The sequence below is a fragment of the Thamnophis elegans genome, chromosome 2 (genome assembly GCF_009769535.1).
Source record: "Thamnophis elegans isolate rThaEle1 chromosome 2, rThaEle1.pri, whole genome shotgun sequence".
NCBI lineage: Eukaryota > Metazoa > Chordata > Lepidosauria > Squamata > Colubridae > Thamnophis > Thamnophis elegans.
This window is the reverse complement of record NC_045542.1, coordinates 154,935,882-154,955,707: the sequence shown is the minus strand read 5'-3', so window position 1 is coordinate 154,955,707 and position 19,826 is coordinate 154,935,882. Positions and strand designations below refer to the sequence as shown.

The 19,826-nt window shown below is 42.6% G+C and overlaps 2 protein-coding genes and 1 long non-coding RNA gene across 3 annotated transcripts in view; all 3 read left to right on the top strand.

The window, feature by feature from the left end:
* Window positions 1-4,068, top strand: part of LOC116502414 (zinc finger protein 585A-like) — a 31,688-nt gene extending 27,620 nt beyond the window's left edge. The window contains exon 9 of the mRNA XM_032208310.1: window positions 910-4,068. Coding sequence (XP_032064201.1) covers window positions 910-2,903 — 1,994 coding nt within the window. The 3' untranslated portion in view covers window positions 2,904-4,068. The remainder of the gene's footprint in view (window positions 1-909) is intronic.
* A 3,247-nt stretch (window positions 4,069-7,315) lies between these two features.
* On the top strand, window positions 7,316-8,384 carry LOC116504265. Its single transcript, XR_004254788.1, has 2 exons — window positions 7,316-7,381; window positions 7,831-8,384. It is a non-coding gene; the product is annotated as an uncharacterized LOC116504265 (long non-coding RNA).
* A 1,066-nt stretch (window positions 8,385-9,450) lies between these two features.
* On the top strand, window positions 9,451-18,444 carry LOC116502413 (zinc finger protein 585A-like). The gene is made up of 3 exons (XM_032208309.1): window positions 9,451-9,589; window positions 10,376-11,928; window positions 16,983-18,444. Exons 2-3 carry the CDS (start codon window positions 10,639-10,641, stop codon window positions 18,168-18,170), a joined length of 2,478 nt encoding a protein of 825 aa, XP_032064200.1. The 5' UTR covers window positions 9,451-9,589; window positions 10,376-10,638; the 3' UTR covers window positions 18,171-18,444.
* The last annotated feature ends 1,382 nt before the right edge of the window (window positions 18,445-19,826 follow it).

Genomic DNA, 19,826 nt, shown 5'->3' with positions numbered 1-19,826 from the left:
ATTGAACTACCGAATTGCTCATTATCTGCTCCTTATTTAAACTTTTGACAGATCTATTATGGGACCAACATGCCAGATTTTTGGGGAACTGAAAAACAGGATGAAAGTTACTACTGGCAATACCTATAAAAGGTGGAATGAAAAACACTAATGTTACGTAGTTTTAGTAATGAATAGGATGGAATAGAAATAGAATAGAATAGAGTTCTTTAGTGGCCAAGTGTGATTGGACACAAAAGAAATTTGTCTTTGGTGCATATTCTCTCAGTGTACATATAATATAAGATACATTTGTCAAGAATCATAAGGTACAACATAATGACAGTCATAGGGTCCAAATAAGCAATCAAATCATATTAGGAAACAATTCAAATCATAAGGTTACAAGCAACAAAGTTACAGTCCTGCAGTCATAAGTGGGAGGAGATAGGTGAGAGGAACAATGAGAAGACTAATAGTAATGCAGACTTAGTAAATAGTTTGACAGTGTTGAGGGAATTATTTGTTTAGCAGAGTGATGGCATTCGGGAAAAAGCTGTTGTGTCTAGTCGTTCTGGTGTGCAGTGCTCTATAGCGTCGTTTTGAGGATAGGAGTTGAAACAATTTATGACCAGGATGTGAGGGGTCTGTAACTATTTTCACATGTGCAAAAAAACAAAAACCACCAACCTCAAGAGAGCACCACCGCCCCCCTCAGTGAAAAAACTAGAATATCCAATCTTAGAAAATCAGTGTGACTGTTCTAAGAAATCTAACCCACATGGTAAATGCTTTGGGGACCAAGGACATATCCTGAAATATAACATTTGTAGAAACAGGTTAGCTAAAATTAACTCCTCTTGAAGGATTTTCTTTTCCAGCCTGCTGAGACTATATTCTTATACCAATTGTTTGTTTCTTTTTATTTAGCAGGTGGTGGGCAGATCCATGAGAAGAAGGAAGATGTGTTAGGGCAAAACTATAACCAAAATCAACAAACTGGAACATCCCCGGGCGCGGCGGGCAAAGTGGTTTCCTTGTTTTTTGAGGAAGGAGAGCCAACAGTGAAGCATCTCAACCCAGAGAGGCAGCGGCAATACCATTTAGCAAAGAGAAGAGATAGCTCTGCAGCTTACACCCAGGTCCCCCAGCCTCCGGGCCAGGGTGCATCTGGAAAGACAAGGCGCAGATCCAAGATCCCAAGAACCTGTAATGAATGTGGGAAGACGTTCGCTCAGGCGTCCAACCTCCTGGCCCATAAGCGGATCCACACGGGCGAGAAGCCCTATAAGTGCGTCCACTGCGGGAAAAGCTTCACCGAAAGGTCGAATCGCAACCGTCATCAGAGGACCCACTCGGGACAAAAGCCCTACAATTGTCTTGACTGTGGAAAGAGCTTCAGTTTCAGGTCCGACCTCATCCGACATGGGATCACCCACACCGGAGAGAGGCCGTACAAATGCTCGGATTGTGGGAAAAGCTTCAGCCATGCCTCAACCCTCATTCGGCATGAGAACATCCACACGGGGGAGAAACCTTACTCCTGCGCGGACTGCGGAAAATGCTTCACCCAAAGCTCATCCCTTCTGGCGCACAAACGGCTGCACACCGGAGAGACGCCGTTCATCTGCCCCATTTGTGGGGAAAGCTTCAATTGGAAGTCGCATCTGGTGACGCACAAGCGGACCCACACTGGGGAACGCCCGTATAAGTGCGGCAAGTGCGAGAAAAGCTTCATCGAGAAATCCAAACTCAACCGGCATCAGAGGACCCACGCGGAGAAGGAACTCTATGGATGTGGGGAGTGCGGGAGAATCTTTAGCCTCCGATCCAACCTGATCCGGCACGAGACCGCTCACCAAGCAGCGAAATCCCACAACTGTTTGAGCTGTGGGAAAAGTTTCAACCAGGCGGCGAAACTGATGCGGCATGAAAGGGTCCACACGGGAGAGAAGCCCTACTCCTGCTCGGGCTGTGGGAAAAGTTTCAGCCAGACTTCCGAACTCCTGCGGCACGAAAGGATCCACACCGGAGAGAAACCGTACAAATGCTCGGCCTGCGGGAAGTGCTTCAATCGCAAATCACACCTCAGCACTCACGAAGCAACCCACTTAGCTGACCTGCCACGTGGAGGGCTACAAATCAGGAGAGTCTATGACAGCAGCTCACTCTTTATTGCAGGGCTGAGTCCCCACCAGCAGACCCACGCAGAGGGACAGGCGTATTCGGGCTCAGAAAGTGAAAAAGACTACAGCCACAGTTCGATCTTCATTGCGGGGCTGAACCCCAGCAGGCCCACCCACGTAGGTGACCAGCTGCATGAATGGCCCAACAGCGAGACCAGTTACGGCCATTGTTCACTCCTAATCACTGGAGTCAATCCACAAGAAGGCACTCAGGCAGAGGAGCCCCTGTTTCAATGTCTGGACAGAGAGACCAGCTACACTCGTAGCCCGTTGTTTAAAAGCATAATGAACCCACACCAGGTGGCCCTTTCGGGAGGCCAATCAATTTCCTGCGTGGACCGCGAGAAAAATTGCAGTGACCCCTCGCTTTTCCAGAAGGAGGACAAACTGTTTAAATGTTCCGAATGTGGAAAGAGCTTCAACTGGCAGTCTCATTTCACTCGGCACAAAAGAATTCACACAGGAGAAAAGCCGTACTGTTGCACGGACTGTGGGAAAAGTTTCAACCGCAGATCACACCTTGTTCGACACAGCAGGACCCACAACGGACTGAGCCTGTACTCTCAGACTGTTGAAGAATCCTCAGTTCAGGACCTGGTTTTCTTAAACCCAAGCGAACCAATGCAGGAGCGAACAGTGATTAACACACAGAGTGCGGGGGCTTCCTCCTTCCTTCCTTGCACGAGGTTACCACCTGGAAACCTCACAGTCCTGCCTGCTGAACCCACTCAGGAATAAATCTTGTGAAGGTTCAGTGCAGGATGAAGTATTAAAGAGCTCATCCCAGGGAAAAGCTGTGTATTGGGCAATACACAGTAGTACAATATCCGTTCTCACTAGGCCCAAATGCCTGTGGCAAGGGAACAGTGGCCTTAACTCTTAGGAATAATAGATGTGGTAAAACTGTTCCTAGCAGGAGAGTTTTTCCATAAAACAATTCCAAATCTCCATGCTCACTGAAAAGTAGCCTGTCAGGGAGCTAAATTAGCAGTCTCCCTGAGGTGCTGCTTCTGTACCAGAGGTGTCAAACTCAGTTTCGTTGAGGGCCACATCAGGATTGTGTTTGACCTTGAGGGGCCGGGGGGGGCGTGGCTGGGGTGGGTATGGCCAGATCAATGTCACTCGTGGGGGCACCTGTGGTGGCTGAGTGCCCTGCCAGACAAAACAAGGTCCTGAGCTCTATTTTAGGCTGCAATGGCCTCCTGCAGCCCTCTGCCAGGGCGCAATAACCCTCCGGAGTTCCATTTTGGCTGACATAGGATTGCAGGAGGCTGTCGCAGCCAAAAACGGAGCTCAGGAGCCCCTTTTGGCTGGCAGAGACACCGGAGGGGGGTGCGGTTTTTCACTGTCTCCAGGGCAGCCCCACAGGCCAGATATAAGTACACTGCGTGCCGCATTCAGCCCACGGGCCTTGAGTTTGACACCCCTCTTCTATACCCCTTTTTTAAATACAATCCCCGGCTTCTGATCTCTCGTTCATGTTCAAAAGAAGGCTATTAAAAGTTTTCAATCTGAAGCCAAACCATGTGGAAGAATTTCACGCCAAGGATGTTTTCTCTTTTCCTGCCTTTGCAAATTCTTCCCGGAGAGCTGAAGTGGGGAAACTTGGCCTCTCCAGTTGTTGCTGTATTTTCACTATCATTCACCTCAGGCAGTGAATATCAAGGATGATGGGGATTAGAATCCAGCAGGGTCTGGAGTGGTATAGGTGCTCAGTCTCAACTGTTAGGGAAAATGGTTGGACCACTCAAGATAATAATGGGATTGTAGAGCTGAATAGCTCTTAATATTGGAAAACTCCTTCCATTAAATTAAATTGAAGTATTCCAGTATTATTCCAGGCTGCCGCAAAGAAGAGAGGGTCAATTTATTTTCCAAAGTACCAGAGGGCAGGACAAGAAACGATGGAAACTAATAAAAGAAAAACGCAATTTGGAATTGAGGAGGAACTTCCTAACAGGGAGGACAATTAACCAGTGGAACAGCTTGCCTGCTTCATCCCTGGAGATTTTTAAAAAGACTAGACAGTCACCTGCCTGAAACAGTAGAGAGTCTCCTGCTTGAACAGGGCGCTGGACTAGAAGACCTCCAAGGTCCCTTCCAGCTCTATTCTGATTGATTGAAATTAAATTCCTGCCTAGGCTCCTCCACCCTCTGTGTTTTGAGAGGCAAGTCCCACTTTAGGCGAGTAACAGTGTTTTCCTGCTTTCTAAAAATTAGATTTTAAAACCATTTCCACATGTCTATATAGATATTAAAGGTAGCCTAAAGGAAATTGCATGAATTGGTAAGTTTAGATGATGACGTATTAGAATGGCGGTACAAACAGTCTTTGACTTACGACTGTAATTGAGCCCAGAATTACAGTTGTAAATCAGCCTGGTCTTTAAGCAGGACACCCTGTAAACACACCTGACTTTACAACCTTTTTTTGCTGCCGTTGTTAAAACAAAAGCTGCAGTAATAAAGCAAATCTGTTGTCTGCAATGTGTGTGAGGTTTTTTTTCTTGCTGGAAACCAGAAGTAAAACCTGGTCTCTAGTAAATATATAAATTGTAGTCATGCGGCCTGTGGAATACTGCAAACAGTCATAAATGTCAGCTGGTTACCAAGTGTCCCAAATGGGATCATGTTAATCGGGGTGACTTGTTAGAACTTTGAATCTGGATCATAAATGGTCATGTGGAGGTCCATCCGAACTTGATTGGTTGCTAAGCATCCAGTCATAAATTCAGGACCACCCATAGTTACAGTACTGGTAGTCCTTAACTTATGATCACAATTGAGTTCAGATTGAATGTTACTAAGTGAGAAATTTGCTAAGGGAGTTTTGCCCCATTTTTCGACTTAATTACTGCAGTTGTTAAATTAGTAGTACAGTCACAAAAGGGGATTACATGACACCACCACCCCCGGGATACTGCAACCCTCATAAATAAATATGAACCAGTTGCCAAACATCTGAATGTTGGTCAGATGACCATAGGGATACTGCAACGGTCATAAGCGGGGAAAATTGTCACAACTTTTTTCACTGCCGTTGTAACTTCAACCGGTGATTAAATGAACTGCTGTAAATTGAGGGCTACCTATATATGCCAGGAAAACATGGGCTCTCCTCCTGTAGGAAAACGTTTTTATATTAGACCGTATGAAAAATGGAAAGGAGGGAGCTGGATAGAAAATTGGGACTGGATTTGAGGAAGGATGAACAACCTTGTCAATAGTTTGCAATGGCTTCTTGAATTAAAATAAAGATATTTAATGAATTCTCCTTGACCCAAGACCTTTTTTCCCTGGGTCCATGTCACAGCTCTTGAAGAAGATCAAGATTTACTGTTGTATTTCTTTCTTACATACTACTACATCTTTTGGTGTTTAACTTTCCACCCTAATCTTCTTTCAAATATAACTCAAAACATGGCACCTCCCAAGATGCCAAGAGTAATTTAGGCACACCCAATGTTGTGTAGATTTTGTGGGCTGGTCAGTAATAGAAGACACGGATTTTTAGTTTGTTGAGTTTTCCCCTCTCATTGATGATTTTATACTCTTTTAAATCCATTGCACTAAAAATTGGTTCTGTGGGTCATTCCAATAATTCTAAAATGGTGCTGGCTGTGGGTGATGGGAGTTGCACTTCTGCAAATTCAAAAAAAAATCTTGACATTTGCAGTGCACTTTGCATATATTATTTATTTATTTTATTCATATATTTGATTTCTGCACCCACCCATTTTAGCAAACGATTCTTAAGTTAGGTTCGTATATCAAACTAGAAAAGGTTTAGCAGCAGATTGTCCTGGAGAAAAATCTATCAATGTGATTGGTGGGGATCAAAATCAATTGGCTGGCACATAATAATAATAATAATAATAATCCGGCGAAACAACTGGCCGCTGTGATACAATTGTATAATAATAATAATAATAATAATAATAATAATAATCACCACCAGTCAGTGGTATTTGTGATGCATTTTTGAATGTTCAGCTGACTGAGTTTCATGTTTAATGAATAATAATTTTAAAAAAAACAGTGAAACCCATTGTCATCGGGGCACTTGGCACCATGTCCAAGAATTTTATAAAACAAATCAAGAAATTGCAGCTTCCTGCAATAACACCAGCGGACCTTCAAAAAACTGCATTACTTGGAACATTGTATATTTTAAGAAGGTACTTGGTTGATGCCTAGGACACTGGCATCAACTCAATCAACCATTAGCTCCAGTCAATGGTATTTGTGATGTGTTTTTGAATATTCTGTTGACTGAGTTTCATGTTTAATAATATATGTATAATAATAATGATGATAATAATAAGTTCCTATGTCCTTGGTTAGGACTCGAGCTGTTGAGCTACCAACCAGCCCCAAAGGCTGTGAATCTCACCATAGATTAACCAATAATAATAATACAAAATAAAATAATAAAAATGAGAAGGTGAAGATCTTGTGGGACTTTTGAATGCAGACGGATGGTCATTTGGAACACAACATGCCAGATATGATTGTAGAGGGTCAAAACATACAATTTATTGACATCGCGGTACCAGGAGATGTCAGGATCGAAGAAAAAGAACTGGAAAAAAAATCACAAAATACCGTGACCTGGCCATTGAAACTACCCGATTACGGATGAAATATGTAATAGTGATACCCATTGTCATCGGGGCACTTGGTACCATGTCCAAGAATTTTATAAGATACATCAACAAATTGCAGCTTCCTGCAATAACACCAGTGGAACAGCAAAAAACTGCTACTTGGAACATCCTATATTTTAAGAAGGTACTTGGTTGATACCTAGGACGCTGGCAGCAACCCGTATGAACCATTCGCACCAGTCAATGGTATTTGTGATGCATTTTTGAATGCTCAGTTGACTGAGTTTCATGTTTAATGAATAAAGTATAATAATAATACCTCTCAAATTCAAACGTCTTGGGGGAAAGAGATCGGACGAACGCGTTTTTCAGCCACTAGATGGCGCTGTACAAATGATCAACGCACGCGCCCAGATAGCTGTCAATACCATGTAGTAGCCCATCGGTAACGAGTTAAAACGCATTGAAACCATCAAGTATTAAATTACTAGAGAGGATGCCGGAGTGGAGAAGACCAGAGGAACTTCCTCTTCCTGTTCATCCCTGGGAGGATGATGGCATGCAGGGTGGGACTCTTGTTCTTCCCAGGGTCGCAACAGCAGCTGGAAGGTGAGTTGAAGACAGATAGGAGGAAAGGGCTGGGACCAAGCCGGGCTGCCTGGTTTGCTCCTTGGTGTAAAAGCAGAGAAGCGGCTACCTATTCCTTCCCACCCCAGATTTAATTCCACTGGTTTTGCAGGCTTTAAAACTGCTGCCTGCAATTTTCTGTGGGTTGGGAGATTTAAAAAATCTCCTTCAAGGTAGAATTGACTTCTTGTTATTTTATTGACATGTTGTTTTCTTGGCAACAATCTGGGACTGATCTGCCACTGCTGGCTTCTGGGATTATTATTCTTTTTAGTTTCCCCGTCCAAATAGGATTTCCTGGTGGTGTCCCCTCCATGCATTAACCAGATTCGGCTCTGCTTAGCCCTTAACCTGTTTTTAAAAATAAGAATTGTTTGAGATGTTCAGTTGTATAGGAAATACCTCATTTACCACTTGTTTAACGACTTTAGGACTCTGAAAAAAAGGAGACTTCTACCTGGTCCTTGAAGGTGTGATTGCCACAGTGATTTGGGTGCAACAACTGGCACACAATGATAATGGTCACAGCATTCTTGGTGTGGAGGAGACAGGAAATGCTCCGGGTCCCATCCCTCCTAGGGAGATACACCTGGTGGGAGCCAGAAGAAGGGCCTTCTCCATGGTGGCCCCTTCTCTCTGGAACATCATCCCACCCAGAGATTAGAATGGCTCCCATTCTAGCACTCTTCCGGAAAGCGCTGAAGACCTGGTTCTGCCAGCAGGCCTGGGAAACCCAGAGCAGGATGGAGCCCATTAAATGGCTCGTGTAATCTGCTGTCGCCTGGATGGGGAGGTGGGGGGTGATTTTGTTATATTGTACTGTATTAATTGATTTGATTCCTTTTGTTAGTTTTTGTTGTTTTAAATGTAGTTTTATATTCTGTAATCCATCTTTGAGTTGCTATGGGCGAATAGGCAGCAATATAAATTCAATAAAATAAATAAATAAAATTCTGCAGTCAGCGATCACCGTTGACAAACCTCAGGCACTCCCAAGTTTGGTGTGGACAATGGATGCCTGAATTTGAGAGAGACACTTTTACCTTTGCAAAGAGGCTTCTGAAAATACAAATCACCAAGTAATTCAGGCAAAGCAAAAGCATTTAAGTGGGGGAAGGGTGTGTTTTTATAGGGTGCAGAAACATGATACATTTATTTGGCATATGCGACGCATCATTAAAGTAAATGATCAAATTAAAAGATACCATTTACATGTAACACGTGAACAACAAGAATCTTTGATTCTAAATAAAATTCCACAAATGGCAAATTTGTGGCTTAAAATATTTCCTTTTCCTGGCCTAGCTTGTACTTTTTAGACTTGCAAGTGTAGAGGTAATCCTTGACTTCATTCATTCAGCAACCCAGCTCTTCCCTCTCCCTTGGCACCTCCTTATAGTGACTGCAATGGGGAGAACCGAGATTGCATGGGTGCCTTGCTGAATGACAGAAACAATTTAAGGACCATAATCCTGGACTCAATTGTTATTTAGGCCATCGTTTAGGAGCTTTGTACAAAAACAAAACTTTCACCAAACGTTTTAGCACCCAGCACCTGGCTAATCTTTTGCAGCTGGCTAATCTTTTGCAAAGGTACGTTTTGGGGAGTTATCCTGCACCCCCAAGAACAGTCTTCCCTGATTCCCCAAGGGAAGTGAGGTTTGTTGTTCCCTTTTTGCACAACGTTTCCCCCCCCCTCAATAATGCTTTCCCTTGGTTCAGTTCTCGCTTCTTGCATACCAAGTTTCTAGCTCAGATTTAACAGAACAGAATAACAGAGTTGGAAGGGACCTTGGAGGTCTTGATTTATTTATTTATGGATATTTATTTATTTATTTATTTATTTATTTATGGATGGATGGATGGATGGATGGATGGATGGATGGATGGATGGATGGATGGAACATCCCCGCTTAGAAAGCCGTCAACGCAGCAGCGACGTCGCTGGCGGTTCAACAGAGGGAGCGACTGAATTGAAAGGTGGTGAAACCATTGAGTATCGAATTGCTAGAGAGTACATAGAGGAGGCGAGAAGGTTAGAGGAAGTAGCTTCCTCTTCCGGCTCACCGGATGGGGAGGGGTGTAGGCATAGTGGCGGCTGTCCAGACGTTCTTCCCAGGATCCAAGCAGCAGCATCGGCAACATCTGGACGGCAAGCTCAGGACAGGTCGGAGGAGAGGCCGAGAGCAAGTAGGTTTCCTCCACGGTGTAAAAGCAGAGAAACAACCACTAGGCTGAAATACATCGGCTGCTGCTTATTCCTTCCCAAGTTTTATTCCATTTGACTTTGATCTGCTGCTGGTTGGGAGATCTAAAAAGATTTTAAAAGTCTCATTCAATTTAGGGCTGTTGCTATTTATTTATTTATTCCTTCCCTCCTCAAATTTTATTCCACTCTTCCTGCATGATTTGAAACGGGTCCCTTCATTTTCCTTCTGATTTAAATGTCTCCTTCAGGTTCCACTGGTGCTGCACGCTTTAAAAATGTAGCCTGCAATTTTCTGTTGGTTGGAAGACATTTTTCAGGCTGAAATATAAATGTATTTTCTACATGCATGCATTATATATACAATATATTATGTATTTCCTGTGTGTCAGATTATTTGAAAATAACAATTTGTTAGGCTTAGAAGTTATTCAAGAGAATGTCACGATTGTGTGGATATTTAAAATTAGATTTAGCTAGCCTTTTTAAAATTAAAAAATTTTTTTAATGCAAACAATACAAACATAGACATATTCATCTGAATATAAAGGGGGAAAAACTGAGTCTCTGTGGGTGGAGGTGCACTGTAATATTAGTTTTTTTTTTTCCTTTTCCTTTTTCGGTCTAACCAGCCTTCTATGTGACAAATAAATCATAATTGATGTTTATGGTTAATCTAGCATTTTCACATGTTTCTTTTTTCATGCTCCTTGTTGTTTTCCCATTTTATAGCCAATCATTAAACCAAGCCTTTTATGTGATTGTTATAGACAAATGAGGATGCCAAGAAGATGCCAAGTGAGATCAAAAGCAGAACTAAAAAGGGAAATGAATCCATCCTGCAATTAAAATCCTTCCAATTCCTCCAGAAAACAACAAAACACTTCTCCTTCCCCAGCACCTGATGGATAAGAGAAATAGTAGCTGAAGAGACTGTAAACCTGGGAAAAAAATTGAGTATGTGGAGCTCATACTCAATGATACACTCTACAAAAAGGTCAAGGGAAAAGGTTATTTGCAAATTCAGAAAAAGATGGAAGTACCTGGAAATCAATGGAGAGGACAGTTGGATAACCAGGTGTGGCAAGCAGTCATGCAAGACTCGCTCTGTGAAGAAGGAAAGAGTAGCTTGAATGAAAACATCATCCAAGAAGGGATCCAACATATTTTTGACCTCCCCAATAAACCAAGAATATCAGTGGTGGAAAAGCCCCACGGAGCTACAGGTGGTGAGGATAGTATGGATTGCAAATCGCAACTGATGGTGCATGAAAGTATCCACGTTAGAGAAAAGCGAAATATATGTTCTACATGTGGGAAATTGTTTTGCTACAGCCCACGCCATTTTGAGGATAAAATGACACTCACCGAAGGGAATACGTACCAATGCTCGGAATGTGACAAGAACTTTTGCAAGGACGCCACCCTAGCAATACACCGGAGGACTAACACAGAGGAGAAACAGTATGTATGTCTGGATTGTGGGAAAACTTTCAATCGTAATTCCCACCTGGTGATACACCAAAGGACTCACACAGGAGAGAAACCTTATGAGTGTCCAGATTGCGGGAAAAGTTTCAGTCGGAAGTCCAACTTGTTGATACATAAGAGAATTCACACAGGGGAGAAACCATATAGCTGTCAGGATTGTGGGAAAAGTTTCAGCCGGAATTCTAACCTGGTGACACACGAGCGGACTCACACAGGAGAGAAACCATATGAATGTCAATATTGTGGTAAATGTTTCAGCCAAAATTCCCACCTTGTGATACACCAGAAGATTCACACTGGAGAGAAACCATATGAGTGTCTGGAATGTGGGAAAAGTTTCAGTTGGAATTCCCATCTGGTAATACACCAAAGAACACATACTGGTGAGAAACCATATGGGTGTCCTGTTTGTGGGAAAACTTTCAGCCAGAAATCTGATCTGATGATGCACCAGAGGACTCACACGGGGGAGAAACCATATAAATGTCCTCTTTGTGGGAAAACTTTCAATCGGAATTCCCACCTGCTGATACACCAGAATACACACACCGGAGTGAAACCATATGAATGTCTAGAATGTGGGAAAACATTCAGTCAGAGTTCCCACCTGTTGATACACCAGAGGTCTCACACAGGAGAGAAACCATATGAGTGTCAGGAATGTGGGAAAGGTTTCAGTACTAGGTCTAACCTTATAAATCATTTAGGTTTGCACACAGGGGAGAAACCTTTCAAATGCCTAGAGTGTGGACGGTGCTTTACACAATATTCCTGCCTTGCTGCACACAAAAAAATCCACATGAGGCAGAAAGCGATGACCGTAGAGAAGTCTTGAATATAATTTCTAATTTTCCATTGGAAAAGCAATTGAGAAATTAAGTATTAAATGTCTAGCATCCTTCACTGTAGTCAAATGTATCTCAGTAGTAGGCATAATGGAGGAGAGAATTTGAAAAATATTGGTTTGGTAAAAGGTAACACTTCGTATCTGGATATAAGAAAACTTACTGGATATTCCCTTGTGCAGAGGTCATGCAATTCTACAAAAAGGCTTTGGGAGTCATTTTTTGCACACTGATCATCGTAAGCCATAGAAATGCTACATAGGGAATTTCAGATTTCTTCAACATAGGTGACAACCCTGAAGTTGGCTGAACTGTGGCCATTTTCTTTTTGTTAGTCTCTAGGGAGGTTTCATTTCTCACTGCTTCAGAGCTGACACAGTCTGGAGTGATGGGGGTGGGGGGGTTGTAGAGATTAGCTGGGGTGTTGTAGTTATAATAAATTCCCCCTCCCCCTGGGAATCAAGGACGTTCCTGCAGGTGTCTGCAGGGTGGAGGCTGAGGTCACATAGCAATGGGGCTGTATGCTGATTGGACCATGTGACTGAGATTGGGGATGGGATAATTTTTTACTTTTAATTGGGGGGGGGGACTGGCGCCAACTTAGAGCCGGTTTTCCACCAGGAAAATGGCAATTTGATATGTCCTAATAAAAATTTTCTTTGAGGAAATTACCTGCCTCGGAGTTCTTATTGAACTGGGATGTAATTCTTGGAACCCTGACAATAGGTGTGCTGTAGATTTCAAGCCCCAGAAACCGTTAGCCAGCAGATCTGTTGATAAAGTGTCTTGAAGTTGTAGTCAATCTTTGTGGTAGGTCTCATAACTGGCTACAGCTCCTAAAAATACAGTTGCATACTCAGAGGGACTTACGTACTGTTGGTGGCTTCTCCACTATGACAAAAATGAGAGGAGATAAAGGAGGATTCAAAGTTCATCTTTTCCAAATACTTCCACCAAATCAGTGCCATGAGAATCTGTTATTCCAGACTGTGGCCTCGGATAAGCACAAATATGAAAGAAAACCATCAGTGTGGAGACTACAGGCAAGCCTCGAGTTACGACCATAATTGTGCCCTGAAATTTATCTTGCTAAGTGAAAAATTTGTTGAGTTTGCCCCGTTTTACGACTTTTGTAGCCACAGATTGACACAAGCGAATCATTGTATTTGTTAAGTTGGTAGCATGGTTGTTAAGTGATCTGGATGCTCCATTGACTTTTTTCACTGCCATGGTAGCTTCAAATGGTCACTTAATGAACTGTGATAAGTCAAGGACTACTGTACATCTTATCATTTTATTTTTTTTAGGAGCTGAAAACACTTGAAATAATTCCAGAGGCTCTCAGTCTTTGAGAGAACAAATCCATAATGTAAAATTTTAGTGGGTACATCTTTGAGGAATAGAATACAATAGCAGAGTTGGAAGGGACCTTGGAGGTCTTCTAGTCCAACCCCCTGCTTAGGCAGGAAATCCTACACCACTTCAGACAAATAGTTCTCCAACATCTTAAAAACTTCCAGTGTTGGAGCATTCACAACTTCTGGAGGCAAGTTGTTCCACTGATTAATTGTTCTAACTGTCAGGAAATATCTCCTCAGTTCTAAGTTGCTTCTCTCTTTGACCAGTTTCCATCCATTGTTTTTTGTCCTACTCTCAAGTGCTTTGGAGAATAGCTTGACTCCCTCTTCTTTGTGGCGTCCCCTGAGATATTGGAAGACTGCTGTCATCTCTCCCCTAGTCCTTCTTTTCATTAAACTAGGCATACCCAGTTCCAGCAACCGTTCTTTATGTTTTATCCTTGAGTCCCCTAATCATAAAGAATAAATGAAGAATAAAATGGGACATTAGCACAGAGGGAATGCAAGGGAAGAACTTGGAAGAATTTGTGGCTATCTGGCTACAGTCTATGTATAGTATACAGATGTGTATCTAACAGTACTATGTCCTTCCATAAAGCAGACAAGTGTCTCAAATGTTGCTCTTTTTTCACGAGGCAATTGGCCTTTCTGGGTTTTCCTTTGAAGGCGTTTTGCTTCTCATCCAAGAAGCTTCTTCAGCTCTAGTCCAGTTGCCTCTTGAAAAAGCACCTTCGGGACAACCATGACCTGGATGACTGAGAATCTCCATAGATATCGGAGACAAGTGTGTTTTTCAGCCTTGTGTCGCTAGATGGCGCTGTAAAAATCAACACTATCGCCTAGAAAACCACCGAAGTCGCAGCGGCTTCTGAGGAAGAGCGTCGAAGTATTGGATTGCTAGAAAGGCTTTGGGGCGGGGGAGGGGCACAGGAACTTCCGCTCCCCCCTCCCCTAAGAAGATGGTGTCGTGGACGGCTGCTTTTGTGCTCTTCCCGGGGTCGAAGCAGCAGCTGGCAGGTGAGTTGAAGGAAGGTCGGAGGAAAGGCGGGGGGGCGGCGGGGCTCTTTGGTTTGCTCCAGTCCAGGGTGCAGATGCAGAAGCAGAGCAAGCAACGTAGCTGAAACATTCTCCCCTGCTACCTATTCATGCCCTCCCAAAATTTCGTCCCAGGGCTGCTGCATGGTTTAAAATAGGTTGCTCTTCAGTTGGTAAGTCGTGTCTGACTCTTCGCGACCCCATGGACCATACATAGCATGACACACACACACACACACACACACACACACACACACACACACACACACACACACAGAGGGAGAGAGACCTCTGTCTCCGGGAGTCTGCCCAAATTCATGTTCATTGTGTATGACACTATAGCAATAGTACTTCTATACCACTTCACAGTGCTTTACAGCCCTATCTAAGTAGTCAGTCGGTCTATCTATATTTCTATCATCTATTCTATCTCTCATCTATTTATTTCTATGTATCATCTATTTCTATCTCTCATCTATTGCTATCTCACATCTATTTATTTCTATGTATCATCTATCTATATTTCTATCATCTATTTCTATCTCTATCATCTCTCACTATTTATTTATTTCTATCATCTATTTCTATCTATCATCTATATCTATCAATCAATCTATATCTATCTATCTATATCTATATTTCTATTCTATTTCCATCATCTGTTTATCATCTATTTCTATCTATATATTTCTATATATTTTTTTGTAAAAAAATATTTTTAAACAAACATTTCTATATTTCTATCATCTATTTTTATCATCTATTTCTATCAATCATCTATTTCTATCACCTATCATCTAATCTATTTCTTTCTATCATCTATTTCTATCATCTATTTGTATCTATTTTCTATTTCTATCTATCTAATATATTTCTATCTTCTATTTCTATCATCTATTTTTTTCTATCATCTATCATCTATTACTCTAACTTTCTGTATATTTCTATCATCCATCCATCCATCCATCCATCTATTTAGCTACCTCATCATCTCACCATCTCATTCTCTGCTGTCTGCCTCCGTCTCCTTTTGCCTTCCGAACTTTCCCTAACATCAGGCTCTTTTCCAGCGAGTCCCCTCTTCTCATTATGTAACCAAGGTATTTGAGCTTCAGAAGCATTCTGCTTTTTTGTGTGTTTTAACAGAATGAGAATAACAGAGTCAGAAGGGACTTTGGAGGTCATCTAGTCCAACCCCCTGCTCAAGCAGGAGACTCTACACCAGGGGTGTCAAACTCAATTTTATTGAGGGCCACATCAGGATTGGGTTTGACTTTGGAGGGCCGGGTGGGGGTGGCCATGGTGGGCATGACAGAACCACACCTCCGCAGACATAGATTTATAAACTTGTAAAAATAGGGAGGCGTACATTTCTGTAATTTTGTTTTTTTAATACTTACTTGATCATCTTATGAGAGAGAGAGAGACCAGATCAAGAAACTGACTCCATAGGAAGACTAGAACTAAAAATTATTAGGCTAGTAGCAGAATCCTGCAAGCCTGAGAGCTAAAATATTTTACTTTTCCTCCCTTTTATAACTTTCTGAGTCAAGGACGGCTTCCTGCAATACTCCGGAGGCCCTGTTTTGGGCCTGGAAGGCTTCCTGGGCCACTCCGGAGGCCAAAAGCTGTTGCGGGGGTGGGGTGCCATGCCCATGCCCCATTTTTGCTGGCAGAGGTATTGGAACACTGCTATCATGTCTCCCCAGTGTTATTTTCAGGGCAAATGAGGAGTTTCATGCATAGAACTGGGGCTTTAAATCTCTCATAGGCTTTGGGCACTATTTCATCAATTAAAAGCCCCCTCTCCCCCCCTCCACATCAGACCAAAAAGTTTCAATGTACTCACATTTGGGACGTTTATTAGATTGAAATACACATAGACTTTTGACATGCATCTATACATACATTCATAGGTTTATCTACATTTCTCCTTGTGTGAATATATCTGTATAACAGTGGTGGGTTCCGGATCCCGTTCCAACTGGTATGGCGCCTCCACGAGCCTCCGTGACGCTCCAGTTGTTCAGCGGATGCGCTGTACGCGGAAGCACAGAAGACTTAAAAGACCGGTAAGGACTTGGGTGGGCCCTCCGGAGCACCGTACCGGAACAGTATCTGGTGCTCCGGGCTGGCTCTGGTATGCCTGTACCGGGGCATACCGTCTGCAACCCACCACTGCTGTATAACTATAACTATATTCAGCCTTTCCAGGTTTATTTCATAACAATTTTTTAATGCTAAACGTTTGTGATTTACTCAGGTCCAAAAGAGAATTTCGGGATTGAGTGAATATTTGAATTTAGTCTTCTATGTGTCAAATGAATCACAATGTTAGAGATTAGATTGGTATGTTTGGTTTTTTTCAATGTAATATATTTTTTCTTGTTTTCATATGTTGTGCACCCATTTTATATGCAGCCATTAAACTAAGTCTTTCATGTGAATTACAGGCAAAGAAGATGCCAAGGAGTCCATTCTGAACAAATGAGAATCACAAGCAGCATTAAAAAAAACAAAGCAAATCTGTCCAGCAATCAAAATGCATCCCATTTCCTCCAGAAAACCTTTCTGCTTCCACAACAGATGACAGATGAGAGAGAATAACAAGAAGACGGATTTTGGGCTGGAAATAATTGAGTATGTGAACCTCAGACTCTTCACAAAAAAGATCAGAGTGGGTCGTTTCTAAATTCAGAAAAAGAGGGAAACTTCTAGAAATCAGTGGGGGTGGAAGGAGTCCCTTGTTTAGCCACATAGGCCAAATAATCATGCAAGCCACCTCGCCCTGTGAAGAAAGAAAGAGCAGCTTGATTCAAAACAGCATCGAAGAAGGGATCCAAAATATTTTCGACCTCCAGAATCCAGGAATATCATTGGTGGAAAAGCACCTCAGATGCGGATATTGTGGGGAAAGGACAGATTGCAGATCAGAGTTGATGATGCATGGGAAGACCCATACCGGAGAAAATCTCTCCCAGTGTCCCCAATGTGGCAAGTGCTTTATCAAGCACGCTACTCTAGGGATACACAAGAGAAGTCAAATGGCAGACAAGCCGTACGAGTGTCTGGATTGTGAGAAAACTTACAGCAGTAATTCAAGCCTGTTGATAAACCAGAGGACTCACGCAGGAGAGAAGCTGTATTTTTGTCCAGATTGTGGGAAAAGTTTCACTCGGAATTCCCACCTGGTGATACACCAAAGGACTCACACAGGAGAAAAACCATATGAGTGTCCTGACTGTGGGAAAAGTTTCAGTCAGTATTGCCACTTGGTGATACACCAGAGGACTCACACGGGAGAGAAACCATACGAATGTCTTGATTGTGGAAAAGCTTTCATTCAGAATTCTGACCTGGTGATACATAAGAGGACTCACACAGGAGAGAAACCATATGTGTGTTTGGATTGTGGGAAAAGTTTCAGTCGGAATTCCTACTTGGTGGTACACCATCGGACTCACACAGGGGAGAAACCGTACGAGTGCCTGGAATGTGGAAAGGCTTTTGGTCGAAATTCCGAGCTGATGATACATAAGAGGACTCACACAGGAGAAAAACCATATGAATGTCCAGATTGTGGGAAAAGTTTCAGTCAGAATTCCCACCTGGTGGTACATCACAGGACTCACACAGGGGAGAAACCATATGAGTGTCCGGATTGTGGGAAAGGTTTCACTACTAGGTGTAAACTTATAAATCATGTAGGTTTACACACAGGGGAGAAACCTTTTAAATGCCCAGAGTGTGGACGGTGCTTCACACATCATTCTTGTCTTACTGCCCACAAAAAAATTCACATGAGACAAAAGGTGATTCGTGTAGAGAAGGCTTGAATTTAATTTCTGATCTTCTATTGGAAATGCAGCTGAGAAGTTAACTGTTTGATTTCTTTCCTGATTCACTTTAGTCAAAAGATGCCTCAGTATTAGATAAGAGTGAGGAGAGAAAACAAATGGAAAATATTAGTTTGATTAAGACTAGCTAACTGTATATGGCTATCAATAGATGTTACTACCAGTAGATACTTACTTTTCAAGAAATATTTTTTTAAGAAATATTTGCTTTCAAGAAATAGTGCAATCGCTGCAATAAATATTTTGTGTGTTGTTTTTTTTTAACATTTCTATAAATCAGGGCTGTCAAACTTCCGACCCACGGGCTGGATGTGTCACGTACTGGCCATGCCGCCGCCCGGTTTAGCGAAGGGGGAAAAAGTCCCGATATGTCGCATGACCCTGCCGTGGCATGAGTTTGGCACCCCTGCTGTAGATCATAGAAATGCCACATGCAACGTTTCATCTTTCTACCTCATTGTCTTCCAGATTTCAAGCCCCAGAATTATCCAGCCAGGATTACCTCTCGAATAAAATAACTTAAAATGACAGTCGGCGTTTCTGGATGGTCTCTGAAATCTGGGCTAAAAATACTTTACAGAAAAGACGGCAGTACTCATGTTTACTTAAGAGAGTATGAACCCTTAAATATGACAAAATGGGATAGGAGAGAGAAAAGTGAATCCAAAGAAACTCAGAGGAAGGAGAATCCCTGCTCAGACTGTGGGTAGGATGAAATGAGGAATATAGAAGATCTGAGGAAAGTATCCAGCAATGACAAAAGCACTGTAAAATTCAACATGCCATGGCTGTTAAATAGGATGGGTAAGAGCTGTAGGTACATTGAGTTGTGGAGAAAAGCGTGGCACGACAAAACCGCGCTCGACTAAAGCGCGCCCGATTAAACCGTGTCGCTGACGTCATCAACAGGGCGACAACAGCGAGCGCGGAGAAAGAAGGGCGCTTTAAATAGCGCTTTGAAAGCAAACCGATTCAAGTTAAGGTAAGGGTTAGGTTTAGGGTTAGGTTAAGGGTTAGGGTTAGGTTAAGGGTTAGGATTAGGTTTAGGGTTAGGTTAGGATTAGGTTTAGGGGGGTTAGGATTAGGTTTAGGGGTTAATTTTAGGTTTAGCGTTTACAGCGTGCTTCTGTCCTGTACAGTGTGCTTCGCCCTGTAATGACATCAGCTACGCGGTTTCGTTGAGCGCCCTTTAGTCGAACGCGGTTTTGTGGTGGAACCGAGAAAAGGGGTTGTGGTTTGGAGCATAGGATCTTCAGGTTTATTAGCAACTCCTGCTGTAATATAGTTTGCTTGGAGGCGCTTGCCTGTTAGCCTTTGGTGTGTGATACAATGCCAATTTGCTGACATTTTTGCTGCCTCCCCCTTTGGAGGTCAAAATTTTGAGGAAAAAAGTTGTAGAGCGGTAAATGTTTCAGGTCTAAAACACATACCCAGGAATAGATATTCATAAGGGGAAACAATGGGTAGTATCAGTGTTGCTGTGCACATTGGGGCAAGATAATGCAAAAGTCTATTCCCAACATATGGGAGATTTTTCCATTTCTTTCACTGCACTGTATATGCTCCATATTCTACCTTCTTAACTTTTGTCAATACTTTCTCCCACTGTTAACAAAAAATCAATGACAGTTGTGG